The 27856-nt window shown below is 42.1% G+C and overlaps 1 protein-coding gene across 1 annotated transcript in view; it reads left to right on the plus strand.

The window, feature by feature from the left end:
* Positions 1-890: 890 nt before the first annotated feature.
* The window catches only part of cdk7 (cyclin-dependent kinase 7), a 34474-nt gene continuing 7508 nt past the window's right edge, over positions 891-27856 (plus strand). Inside the window, exons 1-11 of the mRNA XM_084322379.1 lie at positions 891-977; positions 1230-1289; positions 1384-1417; positions 1522-1589; positions 2010-2078; positions 12908-13018; positions 14166-14284; positions 20210-20309; positions 20539-20625; positions 21379-21528; positions 25101-25245. Coding sequence (XP_084178505.1) covers positions 912-977; positions 1230-1289; positions 1384-1417; positions 1522-1589; positions 2010-2078; positions 12908-13018; positions 14166-14284; positions 20210-20309; positions 20539-20625; positions 21379-21528; positions 25101-25245 — 1009 coding nt within the window. The 5' untranslated portion in view covers positions 891-911. The remainder of the gene's footprint in view (positions 978-1229; positions 1290-1383; positions 1418-1521; positions 1590-2009; positions 2079-12907; positions 13019-14165; positions 14285-20209; positions 20310-20538; positions 20626-21378; positions 21529-25100; positions 25246-27856) is intronic.

Here is a 27856-nt window from a genome sequence, read left to right on the forward strand (position 1 = left end):
CCCCTGCTGCTGCCTCAGCGAGGCTCTCCACACCTCCCCTCTACAGCCTCCCCTGCTGCTGCCTCAGCGAGGCTCTCCACACCTCCCCTCTACAGCCTCCCCTGCTGCTGCCTCAGCGAGGCTCTCCACACCTCCCCTCTACAGCTTCCCCTGCTGCTGCCTCAGCGAGGCTCTCCACACCTCCCCTCTACAGCCCACACCAACCACCCCCTCATCCCACAGTAACCTCTTTGTGTCTTATGTAAATTAAATCGTGTTTACTGTATTACATATTTGATTGGAAGTTGTGGTTATAAGTAATCTTTTTCACGGTTCACATTTGCTATGGAATTCTGTATGAACTTTAATTTCCAATGCAACCATAAACTATATAATACGGTTATTACGTAAAAGCATTCCACCTTATTTTATTTTGATGGCTAAAAATTAACTACCTTATATGTTTTGTCTTTTGTCTTTATAGCAATACTTTCTGGTATGATATGTATGATTGGCTAGAATCTTAATATTCTTTCTCTCCCATTTTACCAGAAATGATATTACATTTGGAATTATAATGGAGGATAAGAATTGATGTTTTTTATCCATACATGTAATGGTATATTAAAAAGAAAACAGAAAGAACTACTTAACATTACTGATGGGCATCGGTAATGTTAAGTAGTTTCTTAGAATGATTAGAAGAGACCCCTTATATGTTATTTTTATTGGGTTATAATTCTGTTTTTATAACCCAATATTTTTAGTTTAGTTTTCCAGAAACTAAAATGTGCTATAAATTCTGTTCCACCAGGTGGTGCTGTTGGTCAACAATAAAGCATCGGTCTTTGTTTTAAAACTTCGCCTTTAAACCGGAAGAAGAACATGTGGACCTTTAACAAAGAAGGAAGTTTGGCAGTTGACAGTTAACCATGGAGCTTGATGTGAGGACCAGATCCAAACGTTATGAGAAACTAGATTTCCTCGGAGAGGGTCAGGTAACCTTACGGAGGGACTACTTCTGACGTTGTCTCATTTTTTTTTGCAGCGTTATTTATTTCCGCACATAGTCAAAGAAAAACGTGTCAAATGCTATTCTCCTAGTGCTCACACGCGTTACTTAGTTGCAATGTAAACAAAGCTGATACAAACTCCTCTGCAGTGCTGTGCAAGTAGCTTGGTAAACTTCCATTTAAATTGCATTGCTAATAATGTGCTTATTTGTGTAATGTTATGTCATTTTCTTCCAGTTTGCCACAGTGTACAAGGCGAGGGATAAAGCCAACGACACAATAGTTGCTATTAAAAAGGTATGAGCCTCGTTTTTAAACAATATTGCTCTAGCTTGATCATTGCACCAACAATTGTAAATGCACTTACACGTTGTGTTCGCTCCCATGACAGATCAAGGTTGGGCATAGAACTGAGGCTAAAGATGGTAAGTGAAAGCCTTTTCTTTCCTGCGAACTTATTTTACAGATGGGTCATACGTTTTCCATGCATTTACATTTTGATGTTTGCATCGTTGCATCTCTGTATCAGGCATCAATAGGACGGCCCTCCGAGAGATCAAACTGCTACAGGAGCTGCATCATCCAAATATCATTGGTGTAGGTAACAATCTCAATCAATAGATTTGAATACTACTTCTGTTTCTATGTCTTAATCACTGTATGTGGAATTATATATACTGTCACCATCACAGCCAAAGAGGAGTATTAACCGATGTACATTTGTTAGTTTCCATGGATTGTATACTAACAGGGCAGGAAACATACTTTTTTTCCTTTTTTCCATCGACCAGCTCTAGCGACTGACTGATTCATAATTTCACCAGGCACTTCTATTATTCCACTAGAGTCACTCTACCATACACAATTACATTTTAGAATAAAGTTTCTTGGTGGTAGTAGTAGTAGTAGTAGTAGTAGTAGTAGTAGTAGTAGTAGTAGTAGTAAACAAACTTACCAACCACAGATTACATTTTAACAGCTGGTGTTTATTTCTCAACATATTTGCTGTCCTTTCAGCTGCTGGATGCTTTTGGACATAAGTCCAACATCAGCCTGGTGTTTGACTTCATGGAGACTGATCTTGAGGTGAGACGACTGACTACCTTCACACTTGACACTGCATGCATTCCAGTACCTTGTGTTCCTGGCAGGGTCTGTGTCACACTAAGACATGCCAATACAGAAATGAGTAATGAGGATAAACAAAGTTATGTTATATTGTGTTATGTAGTGCTGTACTATATTCACTGCTGTCAAGTAAATCAAATATTTTTTTTTTGTACTATAAGTAAAAGTATATTGTAATATACTAAATTATGTTATATCTAGTCAAATTAATGGAAGAATAAATGTAAGGGGGTAGGTATCAATAAGCTTAGCTTCCCTCTACTCCTTTTTTGGACATGTCTGCTAACCAAACACACTGCTCTTGACCTGTTTATAATTCCTTTTTTTTAATGTTTTTTAATTAAAAAAAAGATTTTTTTTTGTTATGATTGTTTGGTTTGACGGAGCTAGATACCGTGATTTGTTTGGAGGAATATGGAGAATTACATGTTCAAAAATAAACGTATTCATTCATTCAATGTATGTACTATGTACTGTAGGGATTGACTCTTCTCACAGCTCTCTTTGTGGGAATGTGGTAGGGCTGCTTGATTATGGTAAAAATCACAATCACGGCTATTTTGGTAGATATTAACACTTTCTATGCCACGAGTTAGCGCTTCAATGCCACCATCCACTTTAATGTTATCGTTAATATCGCCTAATCTATGTTTTAAATTATGGCTATGTGTCTAATCTGCCCGTCGCTTATCAAATAATCCTTTTCCAGTCAGTGCTGTCAAGGCAGATTGGTTTTTTATCGCTTCATTTCCGTTTGAGAGCATTTTGAAAAGCACCCGTTTTGAGGTAAAAAACAGTCCATTCTGGGGCATTCTATGAAAATCGTCTTTTACTGGAATATTCCAGAACGTTGATATTTGTCGGCCTATTTATGAATCGTTTTCAAATAAACGCTAGATGATCAATATTATACATACACGCACGCCCATTCGAGGCGTGTGCTGATAATCGCCGTGTTCATTTCCTCTTGCATTTTTTCAGTAAAACCGATAGAGCCCATTTCACAAAACAGCCTATATCTTCATCAAAATGAGTCTGATAACCTAACACTGATAACATAGATTCCTTACCTGACATCAGATGGTATCCAACTGGTATATTCCAATTCCTGATCACCATTCGAAAAAATCGATAAGTGTATAGATCCACCGTGTGTACAGTGCAGTACATGATTCCGCGGGGCTCAGGGCCCCCTGAATGAACCCTGGTACTCCGGCTGCATGGGTGGACTGGAAAATGTGGAGTACAGGATTTTTTTCCCCATCCATTTTCATTGAGTCCATTCCAAAATCCCTTATGTCATCTGGGAGACGATAGGGGGCGCTTTTTTCCACATCTGATTGCCGGCGGCACTCGGGTATACTAGGGTAGGCTCGCGTGATGCAATATGATTTCAGATCGCTAAAAAAAAAATATTCAGAGAAATCTCGTGAGTGGCTTTCAACGAGATATTAATTATTCCGAGAATACTAGTGAGTGGCAGTGAAAGTGTTAAGATCACTATTATTTAACACGATTGCTCATCAACATTGGGAATACCGTGCATTTAGAATAGAATAGAAATCCTTTATTTAGGGGTGCTCCAGTAGGACACCACATAGCGCGCTGAGTCGCGAAGCGGTCGCCCCGGGGTTCGATTCCCCGACCCGGTGGCCATATGCCGCATGTCTTCTCCTCCCGTTTCACCCTCTCTCCTCTGTCGGTCATGCATGGCCAAAAGGTCCTGCGTTGACCAAAAAAGCTGAAAATGCTATAAATAAAATCTTTAAAAAAAAAATCCTTTTATTTATCCCGAAGGAAATTCAGCACCTAGTACAGATCGCTCGCAGTAAACTGTGAACATTTAGGTAGTCAAAAACAAAGTCACATATAAGAATAGAGAATAAAATACGCTCCGGGATATGCATTCTGGTATGTATGTATATACATTCTAAAAAATTAAGTATGCAGACAAAAATATACAGTAAAATGTACAGTAATAATTGTAAAGTGTCCATTTAAAAGTAAAGGCCCAGGAAGGTTATGCCAGACTGTACTGTCAGTGTCACCCTGTCCTCAGTGATGCAGTGAGGCACAGTGGTGATCAGACTTAAAGTCTGATGGCTGTGTACACTCACCTAGACAAGCCTGCACGCACTGGAGAGTCATGTTCCACCTGGCTTGAAAACATGACCTGGCTATAAGCCGCTTATCTTGTTTACATAATCGTTGGAAGCCAAGATTGTAATTAAGCCCTAGAATGTGGATACAATGCATCTGTGTTTTCTTATTCTAAAACTAAGCATGGATTCCTTTTTTTTTTTTTTTTTTTTTATTATAAATATAAATATATAAAATTTGACTGGTCCAGTTGGAGACCAAGCTCTGCCCACAGAGTAGAGTAGACTAATGGTGCAATTCACAAGCAGTCCACAAGATGGACACCCAGTCACTGACTGTAAAGAAGAAGCCTTGTCATTTCCTCCACTCCCTCTGTTTCTCAAAACGCCTCCTAAGGCCAATGACACACAGGTGTCCTGTATGCGTGTCTTCCATAGGAGGAAAACGCATACTATGCCTATTGGACCCCCAGTTAGAAATGTTGTCAAAACACTTAAAATGATATACCGTATTATGAAAAACACTAACCTTCAAGATTAATATCTTGAAACTATTAGATTAAAATGTATTGTCATTATATAAGTACAGTACAACGTAAATAAGTTTGGCATCAACCAGAGTGCAAATGTAGCAGTAAAGTGCAATAGTAATATACAATGTACAGTACAGGTGATTTAAACTGGATATAAAATATATCACTTCGTACTACTGAGTATAGTGCTAATCAGATGTATGTACAGAGTTGTAATATTAATATGTACAGTGATACAGTCGGGGTTAGAAAAAGAAAAAAAAATCCAGGGCTTTTTTTGCCCCCCTTAATTGATTTTCGGGGGCTTTTTTTAATTTATTTCGGGGCACAGAATTTTTATGATGAAAATTAACATAAAGATTATAAAACATTGTCGAATTTTTTTTTTACAGTCTTCGTCCCTATGTTTGATAACGTAATGTTAATGTCTCCATATATAGGGCTCTACGCTAACCTTTTTCCCAAGGAGCACATAAATAAAATTTAAATAAATAAAATCTAAATAAAAATTTAGGAGCACACAAAGACATTTAGGAGCACAGTGAAAATTGTTCAAGTAACAGAGTTTATTAACAAACTATTTATCACATGCATATAGGGCTGACCTTAGATTTTTTTTTGGAATTCGAAGCTTCGGGGCCGAGATTCGATTTTAATTCGACGCTTCGAAATAAAAAAAAATTAATTAAAATTATTTTTTGTATTCTTATTTTATTTTGTTTTTTATGTTATAGGACTTGTACAGCACTTTGTTCAACTTTGTCAGTGCTGTAAAGTTGAAAAAAAATTATCTTTTTACCCCTCCTTTTTCCGATTTTTCTCCCATCCCACTGTTAGTCGTTATGCCAATTCCCAACTCCCTTCCTGGTTGTTGCGCACTTTCCCCTACTGTTGGTCCGAGAGGCCGGAGACTGTCGCATGCTTTCCTCCGACGCATGTGCAGCCAGCCGGCAGCCACCCTGGCTGCGCAGATTCTCACTGGGAGAGTGTAACGTGTGGGAGGCCGCACTACCTCTCACCAGATCCTACCTTCGCTGAGCAGACTGAACTGTAGGGGTCGCTGTCCACAACGCCCAGGACCCACCCACGGCTCCCCTCCCCCTAACTCAGCCAAACAAGTTAGTATAGCGATCAGCCCGAGCCAAGGCAATGCTGACTCTCCGGGAGTCGAGACCGCAGCCTCTTGCATTGGTGACTAGCACAATCTCCGCTACGCCACCTGACCGCAGTTGAAACCTTTTTAAAACAAAACACTTTGCTTTCATGAAATATTGTAAGCCGTCATTTGAGGCTTTATAAAAGCAGCACAATGAACACAAATCTGTCAGTGCAGAGTCCGACCTCATCTTAAATAACAAACCGCATTGCTTGTTGTAGTTAACACTTTCCGTGCCACTCACGAGATTTCTCTGTTTTTTTTATAGGTGGTTGCGTGCCACTCACGAGATTTCTCGGATTTTTTTTTTTTTTGCGATCTAAAAAATTATTGCATCACCCGAGCCTACCCGAGTATAGCCGAGCTGCGCCGGTGATCACTGTGGAAAAAAAGCGCCCCCTGTCGTCTCCCAGATGACGTAAGTGATTTTGGAATGGACTCAATGAAAATGAATGGGGAAAAAAATCCGGTACTCCACATTTTCCAGTTCACTGATCCAGCCGGGGTTACCACAGTTCATTCTGGAGCCTCAGATCCCCGCGGATCATGGAGATCTACAGTCTCGCGTTGGATCCATACACTTATCGATTTTTTCGACTGGTGATCAGGAATTGGAATATACCAGTTGGATACCATCTGATGTCAGGTAAGGACTCTATGTTATCAGTGGTAGGATAATCAGAGTAAGTTTGATGAAGTTATAAGCTGTTTTGTGAAATGTCTTCTTTCGGTTTCACTGTAAAAGTCTGAGGAAATCAACGGAGCGATTATCAGTGCGCGGCCGTAATGTGCTTGCGTGCACGTATAATATTGATCATCTGCGTTTATTTGAAAACTATTCAGAAAAAGGCAGACGAATATCAACGTTGTGGAATATTCCACTAAAAGACGATTTTCATAGAATGCTCCAGAATGAGCTGTTTTTTATATCAAAACGGGGGCTTTTCTAACTGCTCTGAAACGGAAACGATGTGATAAAAAAACAATCTGCCTTCACAGCACTGACTGGAAAATAGTCTTTGATAATGCGATGGGCAGATTAGACACATAGCCATAATTTAAAACATAGATTAGGCGATATTAACGTTAACATTGGCGCCGATGGTGGCATTCAAGCGGTAAAACGGAAAACCAGGCGTGGCGCTCAAAGTGTTAAGAAAGAGAGGCAGAGTTGATTTTGCAAAAAGAAAATAAAAAATTCATATTATATATATTTTTTTTAATCGAATTTTTTTTTCATATTCGAAGCTTCGAAGTATTTAAGACAGCCCTACATGCATATTATACTGTGCGTGTGCACGCTGAATTGAAAATGGGGGACCCTGATGTAAACAAGACAAACGTCTTTCTCTGGTCTGCATCCCCTTAACACTTTCAGTGTCAGCAGGGGGCGCACGATTTAGTGCTTGAATGCCCACCATCCACTTCAATGTTGTGTTAATAACGCCTAATCTATGTTTTAAATTATGGCTATGTGTCTAATCTGCCCGTTGCTTATCAATGACTCGTTTTCCAGTCAACATTGTCGAAGCGGATTGTTTTTTTATCGGTTCATTTTCGTTTTATAGCATTTTGAAAAGCCCTCGTTTTCAAGGAAAATCAAAAGATTCGTACTGGAATATTCTAGAATACACAAAAGCGTTGTAATTTTTCGGCCTATTTATTCATCGTTTTCAAATAAACGCTAGATTATCGATAGTATATGTGTACGTATGCACGCTGGGGCCGCGAGCTGAAAATCGATTACCTCATTTCCTCAACATCAGACACACACACACACACATAGGGACACGTTGATATCTCAGCGAATACAACTCTGATTATCCCAAGACTGGTAAAATAGATTCCTTACCTCAGATCAGATGTTCTCCAAAAAGATCATTCCAATTCCTGATCGCCATTCCAAAAATCGATCACTACTGTCTACTATCGATTGGCTACTGTGAATATATATTCCAGGCTGATTCCCGTCCCGCGATCACTTCCATGTTGAGAAGACGGCTTGCCAGCTCGCCTGTAGCTGTTCCGCAACCGTTGCTATTTCCGGGGTAGGCCAGATTGGCCCCGACAGGCACGTGACCCGCCACGCCCCGCGGCAGCCCCAGCGACAAGCGCGCTACTGCTGGAGTTCGCTTCGCCTTTCACATCGCTGCCGTTGGCGAAAGCAGGATGAGAGGCGAGAGCGTAGATTTCGCTGTGTATCATTTAATCATTTAACATTTGAAAGGCATACATTGTTGTCATACAGAAGTACAGAATACTTTTATCCAAAATGCTTCTTACTGTTACACTGTTAGAGACTGTGCTAGACAAATGAATGACTAATTCGGTCAGAAATAACGTAACTAATAACGTTAGTAAGCACTGCTTATATGCTTATTATGTCTGCGGGGTACAGTAAACGTTTCTCCCGGTACATTCTGAAGAGCACTCCGCTGTATGTTGGAGAACCAGCGGTCTTCCGAAGTTCCGCTCCTCCTCACTCGAGTGAGACTAAAGCCGTGCACAGCTCAGCCCTGTGAGACGCGAGCAGGAAGGAGCTGGGAGTCCTTCCAATCGGAATATGTTGTTTCTTTACACATATGTTGGATTATGAATATGTCTTTATAGCTACAAATGAATGACTAATTCGGTCAGAAAGCAGTAACACAACAGTTGCAATGTTGTGTTACTGCTGTTCTCGACATAAGCCTCAATAAGACCGTCACCAGAGCTCAGCGATGCCGCTCGCGTGAGCATATTCTCCCCGCTATTTTATTTCATACAACAATGTATGCCTTTCAAATGTTAAATGATTGCATGACTGCCGACTGCGGCGCGACGCTGTACATATGTCTCTATACTATTTTATTTCATACAACAATGTATGCCTTTCAAATGTTAAATGATAAATGATTGCATGACTGCGGCGCGACGCTGTACATATGTCTCTATACTATTTTATTTCATACAACAATGTATGCCTTTCAAATGATAAATGATTGCATGACTGCCGACTGCGACGCGATTATTATGACTGATGACTGCGATGTGAAAGGCGCCGCAAACTCCTTCCTAATGCTGCGGGCGGGGTTGAAGGCGGAAAGCGCCTGTGAACCACAGCAGCCTCGTTGCCGCGTCCTGAGGCTGCCGCGGGGCGTGGCCGCGGCGTGTCACGTGCCTGTCGGGGCCAATCAGGCCTACCCCGGAAATAGCAACGGTTGCGGTACAGCTACAGGCTGCCAGCTCAGGGAGCCAGCTGGCCCCGCCTCTACATATCACTGATCCCAGGTCAGTCTTAAGCGACTGACGTGCAGTTTTCAGGGATAGACGATAGGGGGCGCTTTTTTCCATTCTGAGCTGCTGATGGGGCTGGTGTACCAACGGGGGACTCGGTTGATGAAATATGAATTCAGATCACTAAAACGATAATTAGCGTTGTGGGCATTCAGGGGGGGGGGGGGGGGGCTAATAAAACGTCATATCACGTCGTGGGCACTGAAAGTGTTAACAATTGTGTGTATTGAGCCGTACTGTATTGTACCTATTCTGCAATCTGTTAAATAAAGTTTTCATTAATTCATTCATTCAAGGGCTAAACATCTGTGCAAATAGCACATACCACCAAAATCACAAATTGGCCCATGCCTACTAGACACAAAGGATATCTGTTGTCAAGCTGCTTTTGTAGTGTTGTTATGATACCAACATTTTGACTTTGATACAGATAGGAAAGGCAATGGAATATATTATTAGATGACAGAACATTGAAAATTCTTTATACAATTATTTAATTCATTATAATTGAAACGCTATTGAATAATAGTTAGTACAATTATTCTGTTACTATTCTACAACTGAGCTATAATTTATACTATAGCTACTGTCCATCAATGTCTTCCTTTTGAATGAAATAGGTTCAGGAGAGAGAGATGTAGAGAGGGAGAGAGCGAGACACACACACAGATAGAGGAAAGGGGGGCTGAGAATATCTGTCTGTGTGTTCCCAGTGATGGCATACAATGTGCGTGTGTGTGTGTGCAAACAGGAACAGGACACATCTGTGCGCACACACCACCAAAGTCACTGGCTGGCCCACAGTGTGCGTGTATGTGCGTGTGCTAACTTCGCTAACGTTATCTGCCTCAGTAACATTAGCTGCCTTGCCGGATTCCTCTTTCTCCTCGTCTCTTTTGCTCAAAATAAAAATGAATGGGCTTCATGGCTGGCTGAATTTTTTGCGTTGTCTGATATTGAATGTATATCTTGCCTATGCCGGTACCGTGACTTTGTTTTCCAGCGCGTATCTGTGTTCTCATTTCCTTTCACTCGCATGAAACCAGCCGCGTCACCGCAGGAAACTACTGTGATTGGACGTTTATGCGCCTTGTGTAATGTGGGACTTGTAGTTTCTGAACTATTAATTAACAGCGGAGCTGTTTTGTAATCTTCACTCGTCTCGCACAATGAGAGTAAATAATTTTTCCGGTTCGCACACACATATTATTAGGGGCAAATATGAGGGAAATGCTCGCACTGTAGAGCATATATATATACATATATATATATATAATTAGTAAACTGCATTTTGCCCCAAGCCCCCGTTAATTTCGAACCCTGGATACAGGTATAAAGACACTATGGTAGTAGTCATACTGGCCAGCAGCATAACTAGTAAGAGTAGCTGAGGGATATGTATAGGGATGGGTACCTTTCACATTTGAACCGGTACCTGTGAATCGATACCGGTACCCAACGGTACCTTTTTTCGGTACTTTAGTCTCAAGAAATTTAATTTACCTACCTCAGTCGTAAAAAAAAAAAATCCAAACTTCAAATAACTACAATTTCGACAGTTTTCGGCTTGTCATTGCTCCGACTGCTTTGTTGTTGAATCAAGTCAAATCCTAGGTAAGCATATATTGTGCGTGTGAACGTTGACATGAAAAGAAAAAAGTAAAAAAAAATAATAATAAAAACATATTTTTTTTTATTCTTTTTTCCGGTTTCTCACTTGATTCGATACTCGGTAGTACCGACGTGTTTCGGTTCGGTACCTCAAAAGTACCGAATTCGGTACCCATCCCTAGATATGTATAGATATAGTAGCTACAGATATGTAAAAAGGATTATATGCAGGTATGTACTACAGACATCTGTGTGTGTGTGTGTATATATATATATATATATATATATACACACAGCGTTATTCTTGTACATGCTGACATGCTGTCATAGTTACATGGGTATGACAACTTGTATCTTTACAAAGGACTACAAAGCTCCTGTTGGCAGGACATGATATGAAGTCACCAGTCTGTTTCATCTGTTGGAAGCACACAAATGGTCCCAATTTTCCTCTCCCATGATCCTTTTCTCCTCCCTCCCTCCCTTCCTTCCCTCATCTCCTCCAAGTTACTTCCTGGTAGATGAGTGGTAGTGAGTGAGGGGCGGAAGGAAGCACCTGGCTTGACCTGACTTAAAAACATGACCTGGCTTAAAAAACTGCCGAAAGTCGATCATCTTGTTTTCATTGTTGGAAGCCAAAATGCTAATAGAAAATAACATTTCTTTAATTGCCCATTTATGTTTAGTCATTTAGCTAACGCTTTTATCCAAAGTGACTTTACAAGTTCCGTACAAGTCAGCAGGAAGGGTAAGTAACATTGTTCGTCAAACGGTGTCGAACTTGAGTGCTACAGGCTTGAGTGCATAGCTGGTATCGGGACTGAGAAAGCTAGACCCGCGCGTCCCGTTTTGAGCGATCTACTGGTCGACCACGGCCGACTTGTGCACCACTGGTCTAATAGAAATAAATGCATTCGAACAAATGTATAGACATAGCAATGGCAAACAACATTTATGACGTTATGTCAGCACCAGGCGCCACGCCCGTGAAAAGGTACAAGCTCGCAAAGCCACACCCCCCGTTCTCCCGGGACCGACCCCGAGACCACCTCTGCCAGCTGGTCCCGTTCAGCGGGGGGTGAAACGATTCAGCGCCGACTCGCACCCCAAAAGTGGTGAGTGAGAACACTGCCCCCCGTGCTCCGGGACGGTGATTCGATACAAAAGGCTGAGTGTGAAAGCCCCCTAAATGTGAGTGGTGGTGGTGGTGGTGTTGTTCTCTCCAGGGGCCACACAGGACCCCTGTAGTCTTTCTGTCTGTCTCTTCACCAGCTCTTCTCGTCGGCTCCGAGACTCGAGGCTCCAGACGGCTGCCCAACACCAATACATCAAACTCTGTCCGAGTGAAGCCAAACAAGATAACTGCACTTAGAAAATCAATATCACTCTCTCCTCCGAGCGCTCCGGATGATATAATGACCATTACTGGCTCGCGGACAGAACAGGCGAGACCTAAATACGACCACGATCTTACGAGTAATGCTTGAATTCTATTTGTAGGCATTGCCGTCTGACTTTTAAATATTATGAGATCATTGTCTATAGATGTTGGGATGTTTTTATAGCCACAGTAACACAATGGGATTGGCTGTGTGGGTCCAGTGTAGGGACATCAGGGGTTCAAGTTAAGCTTAAGGGTTTCCCTTTGAACTGGACTGTTTTTTTTTCTAGCAGCATCCACTTTGCCAGGGCTGCATCCCAGTTAGACGGAAGTAGTTTCCTCTCCTGCCCTGAGTCTTCAACTATGGTAGGCGATGAGGCCTAGAGCTTAGAGAATCAGACTTGTGACTGAAAGGTTCACAGGTTTGAATCCCCGGGCTGGGTGGAGATGTGGGCGCCCCTCGCCTCCCTTTTCCTCAACTACTGCAGCGGAGGTCCTCTGGAACTGCTTAGTGGCTAACAGGAGAGGACTGTTAGAGTGGGTCTCCTCCCTCTGAAACGACTTCCCCGGGCCTCTGCTGTAAACGGTCAACCCTGCCTATTTAAATAGATATGTAAACGTGTATAACGTAAAGAAAAGTTGAACTACTTCCTCGTTCCATAGAGACTTCCCTGTCAACTTTCACCTATCTCATCCTGTTTCTCTCTCTTTTTCTCTCTCTGGTTCTTCAGGTGATCATCAAAGACACCAGTCTGGTGCTGACTCCACCCAACATCAAAGCCTACATCCTGATGACTCTACAGGGCCTGGAATACATGCACCACCACTGGGTCCTCCACAGGGTGAATACATGCACCACCACTGGGTCCTCCACAGGGTGAAAAAACATGCATTACATCACACACACCCTGATGACTCTACAGGGCCTGGAATACATGCACCACCACTGGGTCCTCCACAGGGTGAAGAAACATGCATTACATCACACACACCCTGATGACTACATGGCCTGGAATACATGCACCACCACTGGGTCCTCCACAGGGTGAAAAAACATGCATTACATCTCACACACACCACACGCCACAGATTATGCGGTGTGGGCTAATAATTAGCCAATTTGTCCAATAACACTTGTTATATGTCGCTCGCTCACTCACTCACTCGAATCAATATCTAGGGATATGAAGATATACTTGGACACAATTTTGATTTGACACTCTGTACTGGGTTCACAATTCGATATTATCACAATATTTATTTTGAACAAAACCTGAAGGAAATTCATGACAAAAAAATATATTTTCTTTAAAGGGGAACTATTTTACTATTTCTTTCACTATTTGGGCACTTTTACACAATTCCTGTGAGTCTATGGAACACCTCTGTAATATATATTTTTTTTTTATTCATTGTTTTGTATTTCTAATCAAGTCCTCAAAAACAGCATTTTTCTACCTCAAGATCTCGAGCTGTTTTGAGCCTGGGCTCCTAAACCACTGCACAGCGTCGGCCCCGCCTGAACATTAACATGCAGCGGTGTCTTTATGACATCACATATAGGGCACATTTTCAAATGACTCAGTTCAGTGAGGGTGAATATTGTGAGAGGAGAATTGGGAGAATGCGCCAATATGAGAATTTTGAGACATAGATCATATTAATATAAGTTCACATAGCTAGGAAACAATGCTAAACACTCAAAAAGGCCATTTATAAGATAGTTCCCCTTTAAAGGCACGCGGAATAATGCAATTTCCATGTCTTATGAAGTTCATGTTCATATAGTAACATGCCTAATCATCTGGTCACAAACTGCAATAAGAAGCTTTTGTTCAGTCTGACATTCTCAGTTCTTCTGGTAGGATTTTAAGAGTCATTAAGAAGTAATGGATGAGCTGATATCACAATCCATTGTTTCTTATCACAGCACGATATTTCATAATGACCGGCTATAATGTATGAGTTGTTGTGTTTATGTGAATTCAGGATCTGAAGCCCAATAACCTGCTCTTGGATGGAAGTGGAGTGTTGAAGTTGGCAGATTTTGGGTTGGCTAAAGCGTTTGGCAGCCCTAACCGAATCTACACGCATCAAGTCGTGACCAGGTCTGTGGACAGCTTTCTTTCCTAATAGAAAACTATCCGAGCAATCATCATCATCCTGCTAACTCTCACCTACTGCCCTGCCAGCAGTCTCACATGCTCGTCAAAAGTGACTGACAATAAGCAAAACGCTGTCATGTCAAAAGCAAAACGCTCTCGAGTATAACATTTACTGAAACAGGCGATGACGGCAGAAGGTCATTGGTAGCATTTTGCACTTATACCGGTAATTTTCTTTTTTTTCTTTTTTTTTACACTTTTTTATTATTGCATTTATATAGCATTTTTCTTTCTAGACGGACTCAAAGCTCTTTTTACAATGTAGGGTGGACATTGCCTCCTTCACCACCACTGTGTAGAACCCAACCTTGGGCTACACGGGGTCAATGGCTGCCATACACATCACACTACACAATGGCTCAACGGCTCAGGAGACAGGGATTGATATCAGCCAATTAAGGGGGGGGGGGATGATTAGGTGGCCTTGATGTCGGAGACTTGATTGGGAATTTGGCCAGGAATGTCAGGGAACCCCCTACTCTTTGCGATAGACTGAAGACTCTTTTAACTACTGAATAAACCTTGATTTAATGTCTCATCCGAAGGACGGCACTCGCAGCTGCATGGTGTCCTTATCACCGTAACCGGGGCATTGTTACTGCCAAGTCCAGAGGACGGAGTGCTCCCTGCTTGGACAACTCAGTCTGAGCGTTTTCAGGGTTAGTTTAACAGCTGAGTTAACGTTAGGGCTGTTAAACGCAGGGCTACGCTGGTCTGTGTCTATTCTTTTATTACTTTATCTACTCTCAAGGTACTGAAATGTGGCACAGATTGATCTAATGTGAATCGGTACTCTGTAGTATCGATGTAATTCAGTCGGTACCTTTTAAAAGTACAGAGTTTGGTATCCAACCCTGCAGTGCAAGCTATACTGTGAGTGTTCGGTCTGAGAGTCTCTTCCTCGCCACCTGTCTCACAGCGTGCAGCATAGACTACAGTAGATGACAAAAAAAATGTATGATGACGACATGCTTTTGAAACGAAGCGCCACCAAATCATAAAGAAAAACATGCCTCTATCCCCCCTGTACAGTGTTTCAGAAAGTCAACCAGTACCACAAGCAGATGAAACAGAATCAACCAGTACCACACGCAGATGAAACGGAGACAGAATCAACCAGTACCACTACTAGGGATGCCCCCCGAAATCCTAGTATTGATAAGCTCCAACGTTTTCGGTTCTGCTATTGATACTCGAGAAATTATGGAGTTTTTTTTTTGAGGAATTTAAATGTTGCGAACGAACAATCTCTCCGCTCTGCCTGCACGAGAAGCGGGGCTGTTAGTTTACACACACTCTCAAATGCACATACGGGTACTTGGCTCCGTGCTGAAGCGCGCAGCACACAGACCGAGCTCTGCGCTCATCATGGCGGAGAGAACAAAACAAAAGTCTTGGTACACTTTACGAAAGTCGATGCCGACAATGCACGTTGCCACAAGTGCAATAAAACATTTGCAAGTAAGGGTGGCAATACAAGCAATTTGTCAAAACATCTGTTGTCAAAACATAACATTAGTCTGCAGAAATGGGCCGTTTTCGACTGCTTTGCTCGCAGTGTTCCATCTCCATCCACTGCAGGTAAGCCAAGATACGGAGTTAGCTAGGCTAATAACGAATTATTACGAATAGGCTAATAATAAAATAGAATTGCTTAGCTAATTGTTTAGCTACAAATATATTTGAAAGATGACAACTTTTTATAGATCGTCAGGCTGAGGCTGCAGCCACCATGTCCCAGCCCACCCCTCCTCCCTCTACCACCACCGGTCCCAGCCAAGCCCAAAGTCCCTAGCTATAATATTTATTTATAATGTTATATAAAAGAACATTGCTGCTGCTGTTGCTGAAGAAATAATATTTACCGGTATTTATTTATTTATAAAGTTATAAATAATAAAAAAAAAAATTGCAAGGTCCCCCTTCCCACGGGGCCCTTTTTCATCACAGACCTAAAATCTAGTTTTGCTTATATGCTTACATATTTCACATTAGACACGTTTGTAGAATGTGTCTGACTTGTTCCTGACTCTGCGGCTCTGCAGATACACTATTGGAGCTCTGGGGCTCTGCAGCAGACATACTATTGGTTTCAACGAAGGGAGGGGTTACATGTGTACAGTCGGCCGGCGTGCGTCAGCTGCGTCTGACTATTTTGCGCATGCAGCATTGGAGGTTATGCCAGCCGAGACGAAGAGGACGGTCGTTCGGCAGATGGACTGAAGATGAAAGTTGTTGCATGTTAGAAAGTTCAGTCAGGCTAGCCATGTCGGCTTAGCTAAAGGCAGGGACAGCTAGTTAGCTTTAGCTACGTTATAATATCGAGTGCTAACGTGTGGTTCAGTCGGGATAGCCATGTCGGCTCGTAGCTTAGCTAAAGGCTAACTAGCGTTAGCTAACCTAGAGAGAGCGCGTGCAGCATTGTTATGCCAAGATGAAGAGGACGGTCGTTCGGCAGATGAACTTCGTCAACTCCACGCGGTTGTCTCCATCCTCTTGGACGTTTGGTGAGTTTTTAATGCACTCTATTCTATTCCCGCCGTGGAGATATCTCTCTCTCTCTCGGGGCCGGCTTGCTATCGTGGCTAAGGCTAACGTTATGTTGGCTAACGTTATGTGGAGCCAGCGGGCCGGCTAGCTATCGTAGCTGACGTTCTGTTGGACCAGCGGGCCGGCTAGCTATCGTAGCTAACCTTATGTTGAGCTAGCGGGCCGGCTAGCTATCGTAGCCAACGTTATGTTGAGCTAGCGGGCCTCGCGTTTAAATCTTGCAGCAGCGGTGATGTGATTGCGTTACCACGGCAATTCTCGTTAAGACGGTTCCACAGAGCTTATTTTCCATCTGCAAGAAATCCAAACTTTTGAAGAATGTATGTGAATTTACGCCACACTTAAAGGGGCACTTCACCAAAAGCACCATGCTATTTTGCACATAACGGCTCAATGAAAGGGTAAGGGAGCAGTCCCTATAAAATGAGGTATCGCTATTTCTTTTCATGGAGCTATAAATAACACAAGGATTCAATGTCCCCGATGACATCACTGGTGGCCATATTCAAACAAATTTGCTCGCAATAACTGTCAAACTAAGTGTGCAAAGCGGTTTAGAGGTTTTGAACATGTTGAGATTATGTGCAAAATAAATCTGCATTGTTTTAAAGTTATATGGTCAACTAGGGATGTCCGATATTATCGGCCGATATTGGCATTCAAATGTGATATCAGTATCTGTTAAAAAAAATATATATATATATATTCTATAACCTAAAAAAAATCTCTTTCTTTTGTATTTAATTTTTTAATTTTTTAAACAAACACATAAACAAACATGACAACATAAAATTAGATATACAAGCATTAATTAACAGTGCACATCCAATGAAATCACCATTTAAATAAATGTCTTATACAAGATATACACCTAATACCTGCTATCTAATACCCTACACACATTATGCTCTCGCTCGCTCCCCCCCCGGGCCCCCCCTTGGATAATCCATCCATTATCATTCGCTCCTAACCAGGCACTACAATTATATGCTTGCTTTTATTCTCTCCACCACTTCTAACCACTTTGTAATTTTTCACTGAGACCCAAAATTCTTGCTGTAGATATTTCTAGATAAATCACATCGAGATATGTGAGAATCCAGACCTTCCGGCACATTTTTTCCGGTTGAAACCATCGTTGTGATGATTTTTAGCCGCTGTGATACCAGATAAAACCAATCTCTTTAGCTGTATAGGTACTGCACACTCAAAAACATCATTCAACAGTAATACAGAGGGGTGTACAGGTATATTCAGAGTTAAGAGATTTGATAATTGCTGGGTCACTTCTTTCCAGAATATCTTGACTGGTGGGCAGTCCCAATACATGTGCATAAATGTACCCTCGTCCCCATTTGTACATAAGGAGCATTTGGAGTCTTGTTTAAGACCCATTCTGTTCAGTCTTATAGGAGTCAAGTATGTCCTATGAATATAGTTAAGATTGATTTGTTGATGGTCCGGGTTCCGTGATGCAAGGCCCAGGCTTCTTGCCAATCAAAATCTATTTCCAGGTCTGGTATATCCCTCCTCCAGACTGAGTCTAGGTGGAGGATTTCATACGAGGACGTTAGTAATTGATGATAAAAATCTGATACAAAACCTCTCTATGTCTCTCTTTCATAGAAGAATTTGTGGTATCTGTGGTGTACAATTGGTATCCTTAATGGGACACCGTGAGCCTTCAAACATAACAATAACTGTGCGTAGAAATAATATGTGGAACCGGTGAGATTAAATTTTGTGTATTTCCTCATAACTACAAAAACCCTGTTTGTTGAAAACATCTCCTAATGTGTGTATGCCCTGCTTTTCCCATCTAGGGAATCTTATAGGTCGTTTTCCAATCAGGAGTGCATTGTTATTGAATAAGGGAGTATGATTATGCCATTTATGTGGGTTAGAATATTTTTTTTGTGTTTCATGCCATATCCGGATCGCATGAGTAATAATGGGGCCACATTTCAGTTCGCATTGCTTAATTGATAATTTGTCCTGCAGTCTATGTGGTGCTACTATATTTACTTCTAAAAAAATCTATTTATATAACCTTTATTTACCCAGACAAGCAAGTAAGAACAAATTCTGATTTTATTTATTGTCAAAAGTATGCATAATGTTGTGTTAATTCCACAACAAGAGATATGTCATGTTAATTACCTGAAATTATTCCGTTTTTTGGGGGGGGGGGAAACCCTGCATATATCGGTATCGGTTGGTATCGGAAATTAAGAGTTGGACAATATCGGTATATCGGTATCGGTAAAAAAGCCAATATCTAGCATCCCTAGTCAAAACAATTCTTTAAATGTCCTGAATAATATGCATTGTGACAGAATTGTGACATTGCCCTTATCCCCAGGTGGTACCACTCTCTCCCTCATCCTTTCTATTGCCCTCATCCCCAGGTGGTACCTCTCTGTCCCTCATCCTCTCTATTGGTGGTACCGCTCTGCCTCATCCTCTCTATTGCCCTCCTCCCCAGGTGGTACCGCTCTCCCTCATCCTATCTATTGGTGGTACCGCTCTGCCTCATCCTATCTATTGGTGGTACCGCTCTGCCTCATCCTATCTATTGGTGGTACCGCTCTGCCTCATCCTATCTATTGGTGGTACCGCTCTGCCTCATCCTATCTATTGGTGGTACCGCTCTGCCTCATCCTGTCTATTGCCCTCCTCCCCAGGTGGTACCGCTCTCTCCCTCATCCTATCTATTGCCCTCCTCCCCAGGTGGTACCGCTCTCTCCCTCATCCTATCTATTGCCCTCCTCCCCAGGTGGTACCACTCTCTCCCTCATCCTCTCTATTGCCCTCCTCCCCAGGTGGTACCGCTCTCTCCCTCATCCTATCTATTGCCCTCCTCCCCAGGTGGTACCGCTCTCTCCCTCATCCTCTCTATTGCCCTCCTCCCCAGGTGGTACCACTCTCTCCCTCATCCTATCTATTGCCCTCATCCCCAGGTGGTACCGCTCTGCCTCATCCTCTCTATTGCCCTCATCCCCAGGTGGTACCACTCTCTCCCTCATCCTCTCTATTGCCCTCCTCCCCAGGTGGTACCACTCTCTCCCTCATCCTGTCTATTGCCCTCCTCCCCAGGTGGTACCACTCTCCCTCATCCTCTCTATTGCCCTCCTCCCCAGGTGGTACCACTCTCCCTCATCCTCTCTATTGCCCTCCTCCCCAGGTGGTACCACTCTCTCCCTCATCCTCTCTATTGCCCTCCTCCCCAGGTGGTACCGCTCTCCCTCATCCTATCTATTGCCCTCCTCCCCAGGTGGTACCACTCTCCCTCATCCTCTCTATTGCCCTCCTCCCCAGGTGGTACCGCTCTCCTGAGCTCTTGTTTGGTGCCAAAATGTACGGCGTGGGTGTCGACATGTGGGCAGTGGGATGCATTCTGGCAGAGCTGCTACTGCGGGTACACACACACACACACACTCGCACACCTTACCGTAAGGAGATGCTGTTTCATTGAGTCATTTAGCTGATGCTTTCATCCAAAGCGACATACAATTGTGTACAACAAAGCCAGGTCGTCAACAATAGGTTGTATTGTTTGTCTTAACGCAACTCCAGTGCTTCACGTAGGACAAAGTGTTTTTGTTTTTGTTCTGAACTCTTCTCTCTTTCTCTTCCTCCTTTTTTAGTTACCGTTTCTAGCCGGAGAATCTGACCTGGACCAGTTGACTAAGATCTTTGAGGCTCTGGGGACGCCTACGGAGGAGTCGTGGCCCGTCAGTGACTTTTGTTGTTGTTTTTAGCATCAAATTTTTAGCCTAGTTGTCTATCTGTCTCTCTTTTCTTTGCATGGAGGTGAATGAAGAAGAAGAAGAAGAAGAAGAAGTCTTTAATTGTCATGCAGATTAACACACTCATGCGAGAATGGGCGACACACAGTAACACACACACATGCACTGAGTCGCCGATGAAATGTCTCTGCGCTTGACCCATCCCGTCTTCTTCAGCGTGGATATCACTGCGGTGCAATTGACCCATCTCAAGCCTTCTTGAATGCCCAATCGCAATGCAGTGAGTTTTATTTCAAACTTTTTGATATTGTAAGAAAGGGACTGGACTAGATGAGCTGTGCTTCCTTCTGCCCCTTCTCCCACTCATCCTAGTTTGTTTTTCTATGGACGAAGACCGACTAATTTGTTTATGTTTACATTTAGTCTTTACTGTGATTCGTATGTTTGTTTGTGTTCGAGATAAATAAAGATCACAGCAAATCAACTGTCGCAGTAGCAGCTCTGCCTCCCGAGGGAGACGACGGTTGCGATCGGAGGATCAAGAAATGAGGTCAGGTTTGAGAGATGGGTCAATTGCATTTCCGGTCTCTTGTGGCAGGGTGAACGTCACGTTTCCTACTGCGCATGCCGCGCCAGCCAACATTTTGCCTTAAGGCACTGTAGATAAAAGGATCCACTGAACGGCATGTATGCAATTGGCCTCATTGCACATCTGTTTGTCTTTATCTCTGTGTGCAGGGAATGACCAACCTTCCAGACTATGTGTCCTTCAAGCTGTTCCCTGGTACTCCACTAGACCATATCTTCAGTGCAGCAGGAGACGATCTACTAGAACTACTGCAGGGGTTTTTCACCTTCAACCCCTCCACACGGATCACGGCTACACAGGTAACACACACGCACACTATGACCAAAGAAATCGCAATACAATTTTTCATATCAGTAGATAATGATTAGATTAGATTCAAATGTATTGTCATCATACAGCACAAGTACAACTAAACAAAGTTTGGCATCCAACCAGAGTGCAAATGTAACAGTAAAGTGTGATGGTAATATATAATGTACAGGTGATTAAACTGGGTATAAAATATATAAATTAGTACTACTGAGTAGTGCGAATCAGATGTATGTACAGAGTTGTAGTATTAATATGTACAGTGAAGACACTATGGCCGTAGTCATACTGGCCAGCAGCGTAATAGGTAAGAGTAGGTAAGGGACATTTACATATCTGTAGAGATACTATACCTATATCTGTACAAGGATTATATGCAGTTTTGTACAGACGGATGTGGATATATATACTGTATATATTATGGTATATACAGCATTCATAATGTAATGATTTCACTTAATTTCTGCTTCTGACTGAAGCCTCCAAAAAAATGTTCAGCTAATCCATTGAAGGCAAAAGAAATTTATTGGATTTGACCAAATACTATTTGAATTAGCAATGGAATTGTTTTCTCCCCGCTGAACTGCACCGTACTGAAAACCATGACTCCAAAATCGTTATATGAACCGAACCATGGTTTGTTGTCAACCATTCCACCCTGCTCGATGGCTATGGATAGCTATGGGTTTAACAAGTCCACTAGAGGTGTCTAGATGCTGCTCTGAAAGGTGTGTAGTTGTTGGGACATGCAGATGACGAAACATTGTAGTTCAGCCACAAACCAACCAACCACACACACATACACACAAACCAACCAACCACACACACATACACACAAACCAACCAACCACACACACATACACACAACCCAAACCAACCACACACGCATACACACAAACCAACCAACCACACACGCATACACACAAACCAACCAACCACACACGCATACACACAAACCAACCAACCACACACGCATACACACAAACCAACCAACCACACACGCATACACACAAACCAACCAGCCACACGCATACATACAAACCAACCAACCACACACGCATGCATACAAACCAACCACACACGCATACATACAAACCAACCAACCACACACACGCATACATACAAACCAACCAACCACACATGTATACACACAAACCAACCAACCACACACACAAACCAACCAACCACACACACATGCAGTACTCACAAACCAACCACACACACACACCAACCAACCAACCAACCAACCAACCACACACACACTCACAAACCAACCAACCCACAACGTAGTTCTTGAGGCGCTCCTTCTCGTTCTCGGCACCTAATAATAGATGGATACAGAGAATATCACACCTTTCTACTACATTCCACACCTGGATCTACCTCCTGCTTCCCCTCCGCTCTCCCATTCTTCCACCCCTCTACTCATCTCTGACACCATTTAAACTATTAAATGTTGTGATTATGGAAACCTTTGTATTACTAATCATATAGATGTTATAGCTTCTAAAATTGAAGGTCCACACTGGTCTGTGTCTATTATGAAATGACAATCGCCTGGCGAGTAACACCTGTTTGGAGATTTGCTGTAATTGAGCGGCTGTGAGAGGACTGGGGTTGACGTGTGCCCAGTTTAACTGGGAATCCCCGTTCAACGTGTGGTTTAATATCGTAAGCGATCGTCCTGCTATCTTTTTCGATCTCTCCAGTTAGTATTTAGATGAATAATAACCTTAGTGGAAGTGGCAATAATCAAATAATATGGATACAATCATGGCTTTATCCATGATATCCTGATTCAGATGACTCTTAACGGACATTTTGAGCCTCTCCTGGTTCATATACTGTATGGCCATAGTTACTGTGTCTGCCGTGATGCGAGGGCTTTCCCAATCTTGGCACCAAGAGGATTCCTCCTTTTTTAACTGCGCATGAGTCAGCGTTAGAATCATAACTGTGGTTATATGCTCATTATACCATGGCTATGAACCAATAACACTGCTTCATATGAGCTACCCGTTTTATTGCCCATCTCTACACAAATGTACTTGCAATGTCATTTTAGCAACATCTTAAAGCTGCAGTAGGCAACTTCTGAGAAACTGGCAAGAGTGAGTTTACCTGCCCAGCAGAAATAGAACAAGCTCTGCATCACGTTTCAAGCCCATGCAACAAATGTTTTACAGAGACTCATAGAGGAACCAGCAGCTTTAAGCTGAATTAAAATACCGTAATTCCTCTAATAGTAACCCCGGCTTGTATTTGTTTCGACTGTAGCGGATACCAGGCTTGTATTAGGAGGAGGCATGTATAAGAGAGAGGCCTATATTTCTAATTTTCAAACAGATCATAATGAATAAATCAACATTTTGTGTCAGTTTGAACCCAGTAAAATGTACTGGGTTCATTTATTGAAACCAAGTACTGTATGAAATACGGTAGTAAACAGTGCAATTACAGGTGGTCAAAAAAGTTAAATAAAGTAAAATAGTGCAATCACAATACTGGTATAATAATAATAACTTCGTTTTATACAATTCTGAGGTAGGCTTACTCTCTTGGTAAACATTAACACCATACCATTATATGGTATTTACTGCACAGCCAGGCCAGTATATAACAACAATAACAAAATATATTGCCTATGGTAAATCCGTTGAGGGAAATACCGTAATTCCTCGAATATACATGAAACCCGGCTTGTATTAGGAGGCCGGCTTATAATTGCTTAGCTCAACAGCGCACCCGGTCATTAATAGAGACTCGGTTTTTAATTGAATACCGGTTACTATTAGAGGAATTACGGTATATATATAATCATATTATGCGTTTCCCAGCCTCTGATCGGGAGGTGGTTTTTGCATGTTGTACTTTTTGACCAAGGACACAATGGTAGTCTTAGGTTTCCCATGCAATCACATGGCAGGCCAAAAACATCTGATCACTCTTGTTAATTTCTCGAAGTTGTCCACTGCAGCTTTTTAATGTTACCTTACCCGTTGTATTCAGATTTCCACACAGGGAAACTATTTGTACTGATCCAAAAAAAAATCGAATCCGTGGAGTAGTTGTTGACGTAATTGAGTGCAGTCCAATATACATACTGGGCCCTTAGGTAGTGCTCGGCCCGCTGTGTGTATGCATGCTATTCCAGTTGCTCATAGTTTTGGTCTCCTGATGCGTCTCAGATTTAGTCAGCCGCTCCCATGCCCTATGACCTCTCCGCAGGTTGCATCATCCAAATGCAGATTTTTCTGCCTCCTTCAATGTGTTGTTCTACAGTTGTGCAGTTTTCTATAGCTTCCCAACACACGTGCACATTGTATTTACACTATACTGAGCACTTTTATTTCAAACTTTGTTTGTCCGAGGAAGGCAGCGGTTGTGATTGGTAGATCAAGAAAAGAGGGCGGGATTCGAGAGAGGTCACTTGTAACGTACACCTTTGTGTTCTTTATTTATTTTTCTTTGATGTAAGTCCTGAGAAGTTCAGTTTTCTCTCTCTCTCTGTCCCTTGCCCCCTCTCTGTCCCTTGCCCCCTCTCTACATCTGTAACTCCCAGGCTCTGAAGATGCCTTACTTCAGTAACCGGCCTGGTCCCACTCCTGGCCCCCAGCTGCCCCGCCCAAACTGCTCCGCCGAGGCGCTCAAAGAGAAGGAGAATTTCAACATAGGAGTCAAGAGGAAACGAGACGGCCTGGATTCAAGTAATATGTCCCTTATTCTGTCTGATTCACACACGCATGCATAGAAAGGCACAATGCATATTTAAAGGGGTCATATCGTGCAAATGGCCTTTTCCTGTGTCTTGCATTGTTTTTACAGAATAAGGGATTGTCCCAACACTGAGAAAATGTGCATTGTGCCTTTTCTGCAGTTCATCTGTGACGAGAACCCTCCCTCTTGAAACGAGCCATTCAAAATCGCAGCCACAATCGCCGTAGTTTGTAAGACATGCATGTGTATGTGCATGTGAAGAGATCTTGATAAAAATGCGTGCGTACAAGATGGAGGCTCGCTCGTAAACCTAAAGTTTAACCTAGAATAGGTTTGAAATAGGTAAGATCGCTATGGTATTGTTGGATCTTAAGTCATATTTGATCAGCAACGTCTAGTCTTGACAGTTTGATCTGAATTTCGTTCAACGATAGAGGCTTGTTCACAACCACTCGATGATGCACAAGCAGCTCGTTACAGGCAAAGAAGCATCCCTTTGAGAACAGGACTGAAACGGAGGGGTTTAGAGGCTGCTAGAATGCATAATCTGAGTCTGAGTTTATTTTGTATTGTTTTTGTTTATGGGACCTCAAATACTTACATTAACTTGTTGAAAAGGACTGTCTTCTTTAAAACATGATGCATATTTAAGATAAGATATTCCTTTTTTGATCCCCTTGGGGAAATTCGGGTGTCATAGCAGCAGGCGGGAGGGGAGGTAAATGTATGGGCAGGGTAATAGTAGAAAGACATAAATATAGGCAATAAAACTATGTGCAGTGAAAATAATATAATTAACTAAATTTAAATAATAAGGTGCAGATGAGGGTCTGTATGCCCTATCAGTTATATTATACGTTGCAATAAATATGGGCCATAAACACTTAGAATCTGAATATATATACTATGAGTAAGTAAGTATACACAGGTGCAGTATACATAAGGTACCCTAACTGGTATGATATAAGTTTTACCCATCCACCTATCCTCATTAGAGTACCATATTGACAGAGTAATGTTTGATGGTAGTCAATGGTACATAAAGAGATGGTCAATATTATTCAGACCTTTTGGTTAAACTCTGAGGTTTTGTGCGGCACAAAGAAATGTTTCATAAAACAAATGTTAGAGGCCGATTTTGTATTTTATTTTTTTATTCTTTTTTAAAACAAACATATAAACAAACATGACAACACACGATAAGATATACAAGCATTAATTGTCAGGGCACATCCAATGAGATCACATTTTGGTTAGTTGTTTTATATAAGATATACCCATAATACCTGTTATCTAAAAAAAAACCCTACATACATATGCTCAGCTCGAAACCCCCCCTCCCGGACCCCACCTTGAGAAGTACCTCCACTATCCCTCGCACCTAACCAGACACTACCATTATAAGCTAGCTTTTATTCTCTCCACCACTTCTAACCACATTGACATTTTGGATTCATTGAGACCCAGAATTCTTGCTGTAGATATTTCATGGTAAATTACATCGAGATATGTAAGAAACCAAACTTTACGGCACATTTTTTCCGGTTGAAACCAGCGTGATGCGATCAGCTTTTTGGCTACTGTGATACCCGATAAAACCAATCTCTTTAGCTGTGGATTCACTGCAAACTCAAAAACATCATTCAACAGCAATACCGAGGGGTGTACAGGTATATTCCAAGATACGAGTTTTGATATTTGTTGGGTCACATCTTCCCAGAATGCCTTAACTGGTGAGCAGTCCCAATACATGTGCATAAATGTCCCTTCGTCCCCATTTGTACATTGGGTGCATTTGGAATCTTGTTTGAGCCCCATTCGGCACAGTCTTATAGGAGTCAAGTATGTCCTGTGAATATAGTTAAGATTGATTTGTTGATGATCCGGGTTCCTTGATGTAAGTCGGACATTTGCCCAGGCTCCTTGCCAATCAAAGTCATTTTCCAGGTCTGGTATATCCCTCCTCCAGACAGAGTCAAGTTGGAGGGTTTCATACGAGGACGTTAGTAATTGATGATAAAATTCTGAAACAAAACCTCTCGATGTCTCTCTTGAGTAGAAGAATTTGTGGTATCTGTGGTGTTCAATTGGTCTGTCTAATGGAACACCGTGAGACTTCAAACATAGCTCTAACTGTTTGTGAAAAAGCCATGTGGACTTGGTGAGATTAAATTTTTTGCGTATTTCTTTATCACTACAAAAACCCTGTTTGTTAAAAATATCCCCTAATGAGTGTATGCCTTGCTTTTCCCATATAGGGAATCTTATAGGTCGTTTTCCAATTAAGAGAGCCTTGTTATTGAATAAGGGAGTATGGTTGTGCCATTCTTGTGGGTTAGGATTTTTTTTTTGTGATTCACGCCATATCCGGATCGCATGAGTAATTATGGGGCCAAATTTTCGTTCACAGTGCTTGATTGGTAGTTTAGTGTATGCTATGTCCTTCAGTCTATGTGGGGCTACTATGTTTTCTTCTATTTTCCTCCAAGATGCTAATGCTTGGGAGTCAAACCATGTTGTCAATGGACTTAATGAGTACGCCTTAAAATATAGGAAAAAATCTGGAAATGCCATGCCACCATCTGCTTTATTTCTCTGTGC

This window comes from Notolepis coatsorum (assembly GCF_963971535.1).
Source record: "Notolepis coatsorum genome assembly, chromosome: 10".
NCBI classification, from domain to species: Eukaryota; Metazoa; Chordata; class Actinopteri; order Aulopiformes; family Paralepididae; genus Notolepis; species Notolepis coatsorum.